We start from the raw sequence: 15,671 nt of genomic DNA, 5'->3' as shown, positions 1-15,671 counted from the left end.
GATATACATCATAACATTTAATTCACATACTTTACAAATTACAACGTAGCACAAAATGCTAATACCACATAAAATTGACACTGCCCTACTTAAGCTTATAATAAGGTTTATATTTTCAATTCGGTATGTGATAAGTGATTTAATCCGATGAATAGTATGGCTTCATGGCAAGTCATGGTGGGTAAACACACACAAGCTTCTTGATAAAAGGGTATAAAATAACCTATTATTGCATTTTACACTCACACACACACACAGTCGGGTATATGTGTATGAAAGCAATAGAGAGAAATGAAAAATTATATTACTTACCGGTTTCTCAGCAATAATTATTTGTGTATTTAGGGATCCTGGTGCAGTTTAAATGCAATAATAGATTATTTTCTTCTTTGCATCTTTTCCCACTTTTACGTGGAGTCGATGTTTCTGACCAGCTTTCTCCATCTACCTCTCGTCAGAAACATCGACCCCACATAAAAGTGGGAAAAGATGCAAAGAAGAAAATAACCTATCATTGACCTCTGGTCAAAAATATCGACCCCACATATAAGTGGGAAAAGATGCAAAGAAGAAAATAACCTATCATTGACCTCTGGTCAGAAACATCGACCCCACATATAAAAGTGGGAAAAGATGCAAAGAAGAAAATAACCTATTATTGCATTTAAACTGCACCAGGATCCCTAAATACACAAATAAATATGGCTGACAAACCGGTAAGTAATATTTTTCAATTCTCTTTATTGCTTTCATACACACATGCCCGACTGTGAGTGTGTGTGTGTGTGTGTGCGCGTGTGTGTGTGAAATCCCCACCACGGTTATGGGTGTGTGGTCTCAAAAGCTGCTTGTCGCATTTGTTAGTGACGGGCTTAAGTGTGGCTTCGGGATTTGCTGGGATTAACCAATTACAAGACGTCGATATTATCGCGCGGATTATATCATAGGATTAAACGGCTGCGTTTTTCAACCTATCTGACTTCGAAGAAGAAATCTTCAAAGGCGGAGGAACGAGGAGGAGGTGCTGGGGCTAAGAAGAAGAAGATTGGAGGGGTGTCCTTCCATGTTACGGAATGACTGGAGCCATCAACAATAGGAGGCTTAACCTCAAGGCAATTTAACTATCAATTTTTCCCACTTCCTGCTCCTGTCGCTGAAAACCACCTTCCAAAATATTTTGTCAGGTACTTTTGTTTGGATGTCTTGGGTTGTCTGGCAGTGTGTGGGAAACAAGTTTTCGAGGGGGATTTCATGAAGGCTAAAGCTTGATGCTAATTGAAAAATGTTATCTAGACATTCTTTACCAGATGACCTCATGTCTACAAGATGGTGGGTAGGAAAATATATTCTATTCTCCTTTGGTCTTTCTCCCTCCCTTTGTGGGTAACTAAAGCTGTGACGAAAACAAGAAACAGCAACATCCATTTCCCACACTTCGGGTCTTGATTTCCCCCAATTTAATTAACAATACTATCATATACATTGCAATGCTATCGTGTAAATTACAGGATTTAAGTCTGTAATAATTAGAATTTTGTAATATCCGTTTTTAGATTCCAGGACTATAATCTATATATAGATGCTTTACTTCTAGGAAATTTTAACATTAATCAAATTAATAGAATGAAGCTTCATCAATTACTGGATAATAAACGAATACTGTACATGAAAATACATCCAAACTCTTGTTATTGTAATAAACTATATAAAGATAACTTATGGGATTCTTATTGTTGATAATCTTCTACAAGTATACTGCAATTGAGAATACCTTGTAACGGAGCAGCATAAATGATTTCCTTAATACTGAACGTGAATTTCTCTCTCTCTCTCTCTCTCTCTCTCTCTCTCTCTCTCTCTCTCTCTCTCTCTCTCTCTCTCTCTCTCTGTTTGTGCAACACCAACATAATATTTCAGAAGGTTTTCCAACAATTATCAAGAAAATTTTCCTATGGCTTTTTTTTCTATATCTGTAGTGCATATGCGTGAGATTAAATTCAATACACACACATTATATATATATATATATATATATATATGTGTGTGTGTGTGTGTACACATACACACAAACACACATATATACAAATATATAAAAATTATATATACAGTACAGTAAAAGTAAATATGCATATAAACATATTAAGTATAAATGCAGCATATATATACAATGTATATATATATATATATATATATATATATATATATATATACACACACACACACACTCATAGAATCTCTGTATATCCATATCGACGATCTACTTTGGATTACGAGCCATATGCAAACAACGTTTTTCCTTGAGAATAATTCTGCTTGCCAAGAATGTTAAACCCCTTTAAGCTCTAGACACCCTGTTGGGATAAATTTACATTAGCTGTCGAACGTGATTGGCACTCGATTTCTGTGAGTCACCTAATGACCTAAGAGGTGCTAATTGAATAATGGTATTTTTTTATTAGTATTACGATTTATATATTTATTTAATATTAGTAATAGTGCTATTATTATTATTATTATTATTATTATTATTATTATTATTATTATTATTATTAATGCTATTATGATTTTGTTACCCAGACCTTAGAACTCTGTGGTCAACCTGCTAATTGAGGTTTGTAATATATCACTGATATTATTGCATATCTCATTTTTTTTTACCGATGTCAAAAATGTAAGATCACTGTACCCCTAATGTAATTCTGTATATGGCTTTTGCTGAAATAAAGATCATCATCATCATCATCATCATCATTATTATTATTATTATTATTATCAATCCATGTACATTTAAAACTTTAGTATCTTGGGAGAAGGATACAAAAGCTAAAGCAAGACTTTATCATTATTTGTTAAAACTATCCTTTACTATCTGCAACACCTATTATTCCATTCCAAGCAAGTGACTTTTAGGCAAATCATATATAATGTAATCGTTTATAAGCAATAAAAGGATAAAATAACTGTAAAAATATTTTTATAAGGAATATAATAACTTCAAATATATACTTCATAGTAAATAATAGAATAAATTGAAAAAGTTTTTTTTATATAAAAATAAAAGAATAGGTTAATCGAAAAACCTATGTAAATGGTGCTTCGAAGATTTGTATATACAATCCAAAAAATAAAGATTTTATAATATACAATTTTCTTACGCTATTACCAAGAATACTGCATAACCCTTAAGTATATGCTAATAATAAATTTAAATATACAAAATTTCATCAGTTTGTAAAAAAATCGCGCTGTGTGTATGACAGATAACTGTTTGTCAGCAGTATATTTGATTAAATAAAACATAGTTTCACCTGAGCAACATAAAAACTATAGTCAATTTTTTTTAGCGAGGCAAATTTGCACCGACTTGCAGCGGTGCCCTTTTACCTCGGAAAAGTTTCCTGATCGCTGATCGGTTGGACGAGATAATTCTAACCAATCAGCGATCAGGAAACTTTTCCGAGCTAAAAGGGCACCACTGAGAGTCGGTGCAAACCTGCCTCACTAAAAGAAATGGACTGTAGTACACAACTCTGAGTATGCTAAATGTCACTTACAGTACAGGTGTAGAGCAACACGTGATAACAATCAAAGTATGGTTAACGCTTTTACTACCTTGGAGATATTTATCAGGTAATTCATCGCTTAAATTCCAGTTTGCTTATTAATTTTCAACTATTCTCAACCGAGGTAAGTAATAATCGTTGTCAATATAATTATTTCAGGGGCTAATATATTTCCTTTCCTCGCTGGGCTATTTTCCCTGTTGGAGCCCTTGGGCTTACAACATCCTTCTCCTCCAACTAGGGTTGTAGCTTGGTTAATAATAATAATAATAATAATAATAATAATAATAATAATTAGTCTCCAGACTTAAAGATCAGTAACCGCCGTAAAACATAAATGGCAATTTTCGAGAATATATAGCAAACAATGCATTTCTGAACATCCATTCAAAAAAATAAAAGTCCGAATTCCGATATTTGAGATATTTTTATAACAACAACAACAACAATAATAATAATAATAATAATAATAACAATAATAATAATAATATATTTGTCATCATGGCTAAAGAAGCACCCTACTGATGAACTTAATCCATTAATACAAAATTGGTTTGATGAAATTACAAAATGAATACCAGGTTAGAAGTACGAAAACGTTTGTATCTTCCAAAGAGTCTTTTCATAAAACACAAGTAATAACAATTGAAATCGTAAACAACAACATTTTCATGACTACCGACATTTTGACCATTTTCAAGAATTTTGACCATTTTCAAGAATCAACATATCTCATAGACAAACGCCAATTCACTATGTTAAAATAGTGTCATGTCATTAGTGTAATATGTCTTACTTCTAACTGTAATCGAATAGTTTAATTTGTTTCTTCAAAAAGACCCATACAAGAAACAATGTAAATATAAATATATCACTAAATTTTGACCAATACATAATGGCGCTCTTCACGGTATACGTTATATTTCCTTTGTTTCTTTTATTATAATATGTTGAGAAAAAACTTACCCTTATTTAAATAAAATTAGTGCTAAACCACACTGTATACATTATTACCCTTACTAATACACTTTCTAAACTATTCTATGCCATGATTAGCTAGTTAACTGGCCCCCATTCTTCTTTTAACCATCGTTCCTATCAGCTAAAAACGTAATCGTGATAGCTACTACCCAATTATCAAATTTCCGTAAGCTCTTTCCATTTAATGTTCAGTAATATCGAGTAAATTCCTGGAATCTCTTGAAATTCAGTCACTTAGGAATGTTGAAACAGCCGGCATCTAGTGAATTTCAAATCGATATATGAAAACTGACAAAAGTTCTACACTTCCACCAACTCTTCTTTGGAATGGGCTCGCAATTTCTACCTCAAAATAGGAAATCAATTCGTTAGTCTTCCTAAACTTTTCTTATTCATAAATATTTATTCGAAGAGGATTAATAAAATGTAAATGAAATTACTAGTGAACAGTAAATTCTAAATGTAAATAATAGCGGTTTTCAACATAAAAAAATAACGTGCCATACATAAGCTCATTAAAATAATTCCTACCAGCTGCGTCATCATCTTCCCCAATTTATCAACGTCACAAAATCATGTCCGTCATTATTACAAATGCAGCTATTTCTTGGAAGCCCTAATCAATTTATTCTGAAACCGTAAAAGAAATGACATTAACTAGATTCCTTTAAGTAATAAGCACAGGCGCACGCACTTACAAACCCTACTTATCATTTCACCCCGGGCCATATTCCCAAAAACGTCAAGAGGAAAACCCGGTGATAAATGACCCACTTTGGAAAGTGACACCAGGGGGAGGCCTCTGTGTTCTGTCACCCGCTCGCCTGCATAAACAAATCATTTCTTCCGCCTCCATAAACATATGACTCAACTTGCTCGTAAAAATTCCTTATATTTTCTAATCTCCAAGAATATATTTACGTGTTACGGTGCTCGTTGCTCGGTAAGAATATACTAAATCTTTTCTTAGAGGGTAATAGCTGACATAAAATTTCTTGAATAAATAGATTTATTATAATTTGTTGGGAATCAAATTTACTTATTCAAAGTGTACGATATTCAAATATTTTAAAATCAATGAAAAAAATATGTGAATAAAAGGAAAACATGTACATTTAACTTTTTATTTAGACAAAAAATATTAATAATTATAAAACTTTCATCTAAAAAAATTAACGAGAAAATCATTTCATTGGCCCCATTGACGCAAAAAAAAAAAAAAGATTTTCCACTGAAATGGACTAATAAGTAATCAAAATATAAAAAAAGTCTCCGTTTATTTACGAAATTTCTAAATGGAAACCATAAAACATGTACATTTTTGACACAAAATATTTTCTAAACATAAAATCATTAGCTTTTACATGTCCTATTTGGAGAAGGAATTCGCAATTCATGGAAGATAAAATTTCATCAAAGAGGCTTAGTATACCTCCACAAAACCCACCTCATATGAACTATCATTATTTTATTATCCTTTACGTCCCTTCATATCAATCATTCACTTTGCTTTTGTAATCTCTACCTCATGTTTTCTTCAATCTCTACTTCCTCCTACTCCAAGCTTAGCATACATACCTCCCCGAAACCCATCTCCAGTGAACTTCTATTATTATTTCATTATATTTCATTATCCTTTCGTCCCTTTATATCAACCATTCACTTTTCTCCTCCTCCTCCTCCTCCTCCTCCTCCTCCTCTACGCCACACTCGACCCCTCCCCCTCCAATATCGAACGAAGGATTAAGTTGTCAAGGAATGCCTGTGGAAGTGCGACCGCTCTCCTCTTCCCACAGAGGATCTTGTTGACAGTGACCTCCCACCTGGAGAGCGCTGTCGTGGCGCAGGGTCAGGTCAGGTCAGCCACACGCCCAATTGGACACGGGCGCGGCTTAACTGACGGGGCAATGATAATCCGCCTCCACGAACATACTGTACACACACACGCCCACACACACAGGAGGCCCTGATAGACATCGGCTGGTTTCTAAAGATATTGGGATGTCACACGTAGTAGGCTTTTCTGTGACAGGAAATGGAAGCCATATGGAAAAGGACTTCGAACGAATAACAATCTTCACTCAAGCAGTTATGTAGCAATTTCCAAAATTCGTGTATTCTTAGCAGTAGTTAGAAGTAGGTGCCTCACACTGATGGACCTGGGGGTACGCAAACATAGAATAAGGCAATAAGGCAATAAGGCTGGCTCTCTCTCTCTCTCTCTCTCTCTCTCTCTCTCTCTCTCTCTCTCTCTCTCTCTCCCAGGTCTTTGATATTCCATGAAACAGATAAAGACTTAAGGTTTTGTTAAAAATGAAAAAGGGAGATTTGAATATTTTTTTTTTCATTATGAAACCAAAGATCTGAGCAGCTAGATGGGATTCGCTATAAAAAAATTGATAAATACATTTTTTTTCATGTTACATTAAAACATTTAGATAGGAATATTAATTTTTATTTCAATTCTTTGGGAAAAGGTTTTATGTATAGTCTAAATATATATATATATATATGTATATATATATAGATATATATATATATATATATATATATATATATATATATATATATATATATATATATATACATAAATATATATATATATATATATATATATATATACATACATATATATATATATATTATATATACTGTATATATATATATATATATATATATATATATATATAACATCATCAAATGCATGCGTTTCTAGTCCACTGCAGGACAAAAGCCTCAAACATGTCCATTCATGTTGAGTTTGGTCAGTTTTCTCCAGTGCGGATTGGTGATGGCGGGAGATTTTCGATCGATCGTTCACAGCAAACCCATCTAGTATTTTGACCCAGACTGGTGTAGCTTTGCTGATATATATATATATATATATATATATATATATATATATATATATATATATATATATATATATATATATATAACATATATATATATATAAACATATATATATATATATATGTATATATATATATATATATATATATATATATATATAAACAAACAGATAGAATAAGAAAATAATTGCACATAACCGGTGCGACAGTTCAACGAGGCTTTACAAAAAAAAAAAAAAGAAAAAAAAATTAAACACCAGTTATATCCATATTTCAAAATTCCAATTGGAGGTTATAAGTCTGGACAGGTGCAGAAATGGCAGCGAATCGCCACTAAAAGACCATCAGGGAAAAAGGCTAAATTCAATATTTAAGTGAATAAATATTCATTGATAAGCGAGCACCAGTTTCTCATAACAATATGACACAGGGGATCAAATGTCTGCTTAAGGAAAAATGCAACTGAGCAATACTTAATATGATTTTGAGTTAAATTTCTAGAGAAAATCATTCAAACGACCAACGCGACAATATAAGTTAATTTTTTATTTCAATCAAAATACAGTATTTGAAAATACGTAATTTCTGTAGGTGTGTCATTCTGAGCTTATACATAGTTAACACGACAATATAAGTTGATTTTTTATTTCAATCAAAATGCAGTATTTGAAAGTACGTAATTTCAATAGGTGTGTTATTCAGAACTTATACATGCTTATATGCATGTATGAGAGAGAGAGAGAGAGAGAGAGAGAGAGAGAGAGAGAGAGAGAGAGAGATAACTGGAAATATATGAGAAAGAATATCCGTTTTCTATGAATACATCCAACAGCCTGCGGTTACTCTCTCATTTTACCTGGTACATACAACTGTAACAAGACTGGGAAACATATCAACTTCGTTATCCATGGCTAAATAAACATAAATCATATAAAAAGCACAAATAATGTTAAAAAATAACATGGAATCGGGTGTTAAAACAGCGAGTAAATCAAAAGTTTGATTATTCAAAGTAAAAATTAGGATGGTACCTTATGAAAAAGAAAATAAGGCTGATTGCGCCCCACTCTCTCTCTCTCTCCCATATATATATATATATATATATATATATATATATATATATATATATATATATATATTTATATATATATATATGTATATACACAGAATATATTGGATATATCATAAAACTGAATATCATACTTAGCGTCTCTCTCATATGTGGGGAAAGAACTGGATTCACTCACTTTCTCTCTCTCTCTCTCTCTCTCTCTCTCTCCACATATGAGAGAGAGAAACGTGGTATGATAATCAAATCCATGATATATCCAATACATTCTGAGTAGTATATATGAGGAGAGAGAGAGAGAGAGAGAGAGAGAGAGAGAGAGAGAGAGAGAGAGAGAGAGAGAGAGAGAGAGAGAGAGAGAGAGAAGGGGGGGTTTCCAGTTCGATAAATTTAAAGAGAAATTTCAAAACACGTTCACCTTATAATTAAATTTCCATGAATAACTTAAAAGAACCAAAATTTTGTTTTGAGCTAACGAAAGACCAATAACTTTCTCCAAAATAAACCACCAACAATTAACAATGAAATTCGGTATTATAATCCTGAGTCACAAGAAGCCACACTAGATAACAGCAACCGTTGCAGGGCAGAAAGTAGAAATTTATTTTTTTAATGCAACTGAAGAAATCTACTCGAACGATACGGAAATTCAAGCTGGGATCATTTCCTAAAATGTATCCAGGGAAATTGGATTTTCCCAATCTTTCGTTTCGGTTAGTGGGTAGAGTCCAGAGATTCACACCAGGTCCCTTAATACTTCACTACACCACCACACTTTCGGATTACCATTAGCTTAAATTAAAACCAACCCTACTATGTATTTTTAAACATGAGCCAGAAATTAGTCATAATTACCATGCCAATCATCAATATGTAAAAAACAATACACAAATAAAAATAACAAATAACTTAGCAGTTATTTTTTCGTTGCAACTGTCACTCATAGAGTGTTTATGACGTCAACTAACCATGTCATCATCACCATGTATATGAAACTGATGCCATCTATTGGCAGGTGAGTGAAGCTTTTATTTGTTTTTTCTTTCAAAGTTAGGCTAAAACATAAAAATAATCAATAAAAAAAAATTTCTTCGCTCTAACAAATTGGCATTCATATAATTGATATTTAGGATGTGAGGGTGAAAATCTAATAATCTCTCTCTCTCTCTCTCTCTCTCTCTCTCTCTCTCTCTCTCTCTCTCTCTCTCTCTCTCTCTCTCTCTCTCTCTCTCAATATGTATGAATTAGCATTCATATAATCGATATTTAGGATGTGAGGGCAAAAGTATAATACTTAACAGAAGCGCAAGACTAAACAAAAATAATTTCTCTCTCTCTCTCTCTCTCTCTCTCTCTCTCTCTCTCTCTCTCTCTCTCTCTCTCTCTCTCTCTCTGTGTGTGTGTGCGAAGAAATATAAAATTCTACTGATGTTTCCAAGAAGGAAATAATAGTGGATACGACCAGAATTCGAAACGAGCAAGCAACTTATAAAACAACAATCGTATAAAGCACAAATTGTGGAAAACAGCCGACGAGACCAAAGGAGAAAACTCCCACTGTCTGGAATCAGCCGATGTGTTCCAGCCTCTAATGGCCACTTTGACCCCTCAGGTGCGAGGTACTTGACAGGCGTTAATTGTCAATTGCACATGTTTGCGATCTGACAATAGCTAATTGACAGGCGCCTTGATAACAGCCAGAATCAGACGACTGGGGAATCTGATAGGAACCTTCATCGACAAAGCGAGCCGGACAACTGAAGCTTTCTGACAACTGAAGATTTGGGGAGACAGGGTGTAGGATTAAGTATATAGGATATACGATTAAGACGATTAAGAAGAATTTAGGATGTAAGATTAAGACGATTAAGAAGAATATAGGGTGTAGGATTAAGAAGAATAAAAGGTGTAGGATTAAGAATATAGGATGTAGGATTAAGAAGAATATAGGGTGTAGGATTAAGAAGAATAAAAGGTGTAGGATCAAGAATATAGGATGTAGGATTAAGAAGAATATAGGGTGTAGGGGTAAAAAGAATATAGGATGTAGGGTTAAGAAGAATATAAGATGTAGGATTTACAAGAATATAGGATGTAGGATTAAGAAGAATATAGGGTGTAGGATTAAGAAGAATATAGGGTGTAGGATTAAGAATATAGGATGTAGGGGTAAGAAGAATATAGGATGTAGGGTCAAGAAGAATATAAGATGTAGGATTTACAAGAATATAGGATGTAGGATTAAGAAGAATATAGGGTGTAGGATTAAGAAGAATATAGGGTGTAGGATTAAGAATATAAGATGTAGAATTAAGAATATAGGATGTAGGATTAAGAAGAATATAGGATGTAGTATTCAGAAGAATATAAGATTTAGGATTAAGAATATAAGATGTAGGATTAAGATGAATATAGGATGTAGGATTAAGAAAACTATATACGATATACAATTAAGACGACTGTATATCCTACGACATAGGATTCAGAGGAAAACTTCATAAAGGAGAAAATATTCGAAGACTGGAGATTGGGGAGACAGGATGTAGGATTAAGGAGAATATAGGATATAGAATCAATAAGAATATATAATATATATGATTGAGATGACAATATGCTTCGTTAAGGAGACTATATAGGATACAGGATTAAGAAAGCTATATAATAATAATAATAATAATAATAATAATAATAATAATAATAATAATAATAATAATAATAATAATCTTTATTTCGTTACTTCGTAAAGGAAATGACATTCGAAAACGTGACTTAAAATTACTCGATGCTTTACAATATAATTCTTTAAGAAAATATATTAATTCAAGATTGATAAAATATATTGCCATCAAGATATTATAAATGCACATCACACCAAAGTAAGGATAAGCAATTACTATTTACCTTGGCGATGCCGCCGAAGATAATAAAAGTGTTCTCTATATCAAGACCAAATGATCCAATAGTATAAAGCATTAACCAACTTAATAATAATAATAATAATAATAATAATAATAATAATAATAATAATAATAATAATAATAATAATAATAATAATAATAATAATAATAATAATAACAACATCGTGTAAATGTAGGGATCAGAAAAAAAATAACGTAACTGATTCTGATGCAATATTGCAGGTATTGCAAGACTATTATCAAAGTAATGATGTATTTTTATCTAGAAATTATATCTGTATCATAGCAGCATATCATACCATATTCTACTTCTACTACTGTACCCTTATTGTAACTCTGTATATGGCTTTTGCTGAAATAAAGATTATTATTATTATTATTATTATTATTATTATTATTATTATTATTATTATTATTATTATTATTATTATTATTATTATTAATGTACTTAATCATAGAATGTTGAATTATTGGTTTTTAGTAAATATTATCAGCCACTCAGCAGAAATTAAAAAAAACTTTATGTACGGAACTATGAATGCAAAAATGAAAATCTTGAGTTCCAGGAGAAAAGTCCCCTCATTTATAATTTATTGACTGATAAGGGATCAATATTGACAATAAAAAATTATAGCTTGTACACGAAAATCCAACGAAACAGAAGAAATTCTTCTCTCTTGAAAGTTTAAATACACAAGGGGTTTTGTCTCCATCACCACCTGATATAACGGAGAACAAATTTCATCAAATGAACAAAAGAGTGGAAGAAAAAATCCCGTAGATTTGAAGAAACTGTTAATGGAAATTGAAACTACAGCCGTTTTGAAAACTGGAAAATCTTACACTTGCTGTTTGTATGCCTAATTGTAATTACTTGCAACTAATCAACAATTCGTAAAAGAATGCATCAGATACAGACACCAATAAAAATATATCATTATTTTGCATGTTGCATTTATTATCACAGTTCATTTTAAACTCTTCACTTTAAAGGCTAGACAATATAAAAATATATAACAAAAAAGATTCATGAACACTGACGGTCACTATCGTATTCTATTTAACATGCTTTGGTAACGAAATTAACAAGGAAAAATAGTTAGATGGAACACCTTGTGTTTCAAAACTTTACAAGATTTTCAATAACCTTGATGATTCAGACAGACAGACAAACTTAAAATTCCGAAAACACTTCAATATGTCTTCAGTGTGCCATTTTCTTTTACAAATGAAATCCTTCGAAGCTATACCAAATCTGACTTTAAAAAAGACCAGATTCACTATCTTCTGAAACATTCGAGAGAGAGAGAGAGAGAGAGAGAGAGAGAGAGAGAGAGAGAGAGAGAGAGAGAGAGAGAGAGAGAGCTCCTGTTGAATAAACTCGTTTGAAATGTTCAAAGCCTTACAACGCCCACAATAAAGGCCAACTAACAAATGCCGCTACCCTTTCTAGACGTACGCCCCCACCCCACCCCACCCCAACCCAAACCCACCCACCAACCAAGCAAAAGAAGAAACCGAATAAGTCAAATTGAAATGGTGTGAATAAATGTATTCACAGCCCACACCCATCCCCCGAAAATAACCCGCAAAACATCTCGGTAGGTAAATAGCTGCTCAGCTCTTTTTCTATTCCCAAGGCAAAACTGACCGGACAAAGAAGGCAGGGAAAAAGAATGCATGACTAAATGTTTTGGCCGCAAATAAATGACACTCGAATACCTTTGGATCAGAGAACGACAGGCAATAACAAAGAGGACAAAACGGTAGCACTCGGCTGAAAGGATCCGACGGACGGTAGGATGTAGGAGGAGGTAGGAGGGAGGTAGGAAGAGGTAGGAGGGAGGTAGGAGGATGAGAGAGAGTGAGGGAGTAAGGGAGTGAGAGAGGAAGAAGGGTTGTCGACGATGCAAAAGAGGGAGAAGCAAAGACGAAGAGGCTGTTAAAAAGGAAAATGAATTGTGTGCTAGTGAGCAAGAAAGAAGACGTAATTCAAGGAATATCTAAGAAAAACGCTTTATTGATGTCTTGCTCTATATATATATATATATATATATATATATATATATATATATATATATATATATATATATATATATATATATATATACACACACACACATTATATATATAAATATATATATACATATATATATATATATATATATATATATATAAATATATATATATACATATATATATATCATACATAAATATTCATATATCTATCTATTTATATATATAGCATGCGCGACCCGTCAAAATGACAACTAAATATTTAGATAATATACACACACGTACCCCCTTCTCACCAAGGTATGATTACTCCCTCTCCCCCTACCTGGGGGACGGGGAGAGACCGAGTAATTATGTCCAAGCAATACTGCTAAACGTGACCGGAAGGAAATATATACGTGCACACCAAAATATTTAGCCGCCCTTTTTGACGGGTCGCGAAATATATATATATATATATATATATATATATATATATATATATATATATATATATATATATATATATATATATATTCAAATAAGCCATATATTTTTGCTACATTAATATGTGGATTCTCTTAACGACCTCGGGAACAAAGCCCCAGGCGAAATCACCACGAAGACAAGAGCTTGTGACCGGCCGGGAATCGAACCCTGGTCCGGCAAACTTGTAGAGATAGTGACAATAATGTAGCAAAAATATATGGCTTAATTGAATACGAAAAACACGTCTAAATATGAAAAAAATTATCATTATATATATATATATATATATATATATATATATATATCAGTTTCCCGCAAGCAGACAGAACGACACGAAAAATCCCAGAAAAGACTAAGAGAATAATCATCCTGATCATTGACAAAAGGAAAACGAGAATCAAAGAGAAACTACCGCTCTTTGGAACACTGCCCCTACCTCTGACGAGGAACCCCCCCCCCCCCCCGAGGATCCCCGCCACTTCCCCCTCCCCCAGCTCCCAAATACAGGGCGAGAATAGGGAACGACCGAAGCAGAACAATGCCAAAGGCGACAAAGAGGAAACCAACGAAAAAGGGGAAATAATGGAAAGTATGGCGGAAGTACAGTGTTGTAATAATAATGGTGTGTTAGAGTGGGTGGTCTCTTGAATGGGAAGAGAAATAAAAGGTCTGGAAGGGGAAATAATGGCATCAAATGGACGACACGAATCTTGGAAATTCTTGTTTTTAACTAAACGAATCTAGGATTTTTTATTTTTTTTTTTATTTTTAGCTATGATTCTTCACCAAAGTACATAACGATATTACTGAACTTTTATTTAACTAAAAACAATTAAAATAAAAACACATCAGAATAAAACAAATATTTTGGGGTAAATTGAACACTGAGGAGAGTATTGGCCCCTACCAATTGTAACCATTAATACAAAGCGAACGTTGGAGGATTTGTCCTGTGGGTAACAGGGCGTGCAGAAAAGAAAGGTGGGGGGGGGGGGGGGTAGAGGAGGGGGGTAGAGGAAGAGGGAGACCCTTGGGCGATCATTGACGCCCTTCACGACCGAATTCGAAAGAGGGAAATACTGAAAGGGGGTGGTTCAGTGTAATGACCCTTAACGAATGTTTTAAAACTGAGTTTCCCAAAAGGAGAACTTGTTATTCTGCCAATCCGTTTCGTCTCCATCTCGTAGAAGGAAAGGAACACCACAGCAGCTGTTCAAGTCCATCTGTAATGCCCCGGACTTGCCAAAAACCGTGAAGGGTCCTTTGGACTTGACATTCTAAGGTGAGATTTCATGGTCACGGGACACCTCGAAATCTGCAATCCCTTTGAACCACAATATAAAGACGAATGTCGATGAAGCTGCTTTTATATATCTACTAAATTACAGATACTTAAAACATTACATCAGTAAATAAATAACACACATGTAGTATAACAATTATGAATAAGGATTACCATCATCATCTCCCTCCTACGCCTATTGACGCAAAGGGCCTCGGTTACATTTCCACAGTCATTTTATCTTGAGCATTTAATTCAACACTTCTCCATTCATCATTTCCTACTTCGCGCTTCATAGTTCTCGGCCATGTAGGCCCATGTCTTCCGACTCTATTAGTGCCTTGTGGAGCCCAGCTGAACGTTTGGTAAACTAATCTCTCTTGGAATGAGGATATATATAAAAAATTTCAGTACATTTTCCAATTAAAAGAAAATAAAGAAAGTCAGGAAAAGAACTTGAAAAATCAAAGACAGTTAAAATGAACAGCAAAAGCAAGACCATCCCTAATATATGCACGAAGA

At 33.3% G+C, this 15,671-nt stretch overlaps 1 protein-coding gene across 1 annotated transcript; it reads right to left on the bottom strand.

The window, feature by feature from the left end:
- Positions 1-10,309: 10,309 nt before the first annotated feature.
- LOC137639397 (signal transducer and activator of transcription 2-like) lies at positions 10,310-15,445 on the bottom strand. Its single transcript, XM_068371671.1, has 2 exons — positions 15,372-15,445; positions 10,310-10,898 (listed from the first exon to the last, which is right to left on the bottom strand). Exons 1-2 carry the CDS (start codon positions 15,443-15,445, stop codon positions 10,310-10,312), a joined length of 663 nt encoding a protein of 220 aa, XP_068227772.1.
- Positions 15,446-15,671: the final 226 nt, after the last annotated feature.

This window comes from Palaemon carinicauda, chromosome 4, assembly GCF_036898095.1.
Source record: "Palaemon carinicauda isolate YSFRI2023 chromosome 4, ASM3689809v2, whole genome shotgun sequence".
NCBI lineage: Eukaryota > Metazoa > Arthropoda > Malacostraca > Decapoda > Palaemonidae > Palaemon > Palaemon carinicauda.
The sequence above is the reverse complement of the archived record's forward strand: the minus strand, read 5'-3'. Positions and strand labels throughout refer to the sequence as shown.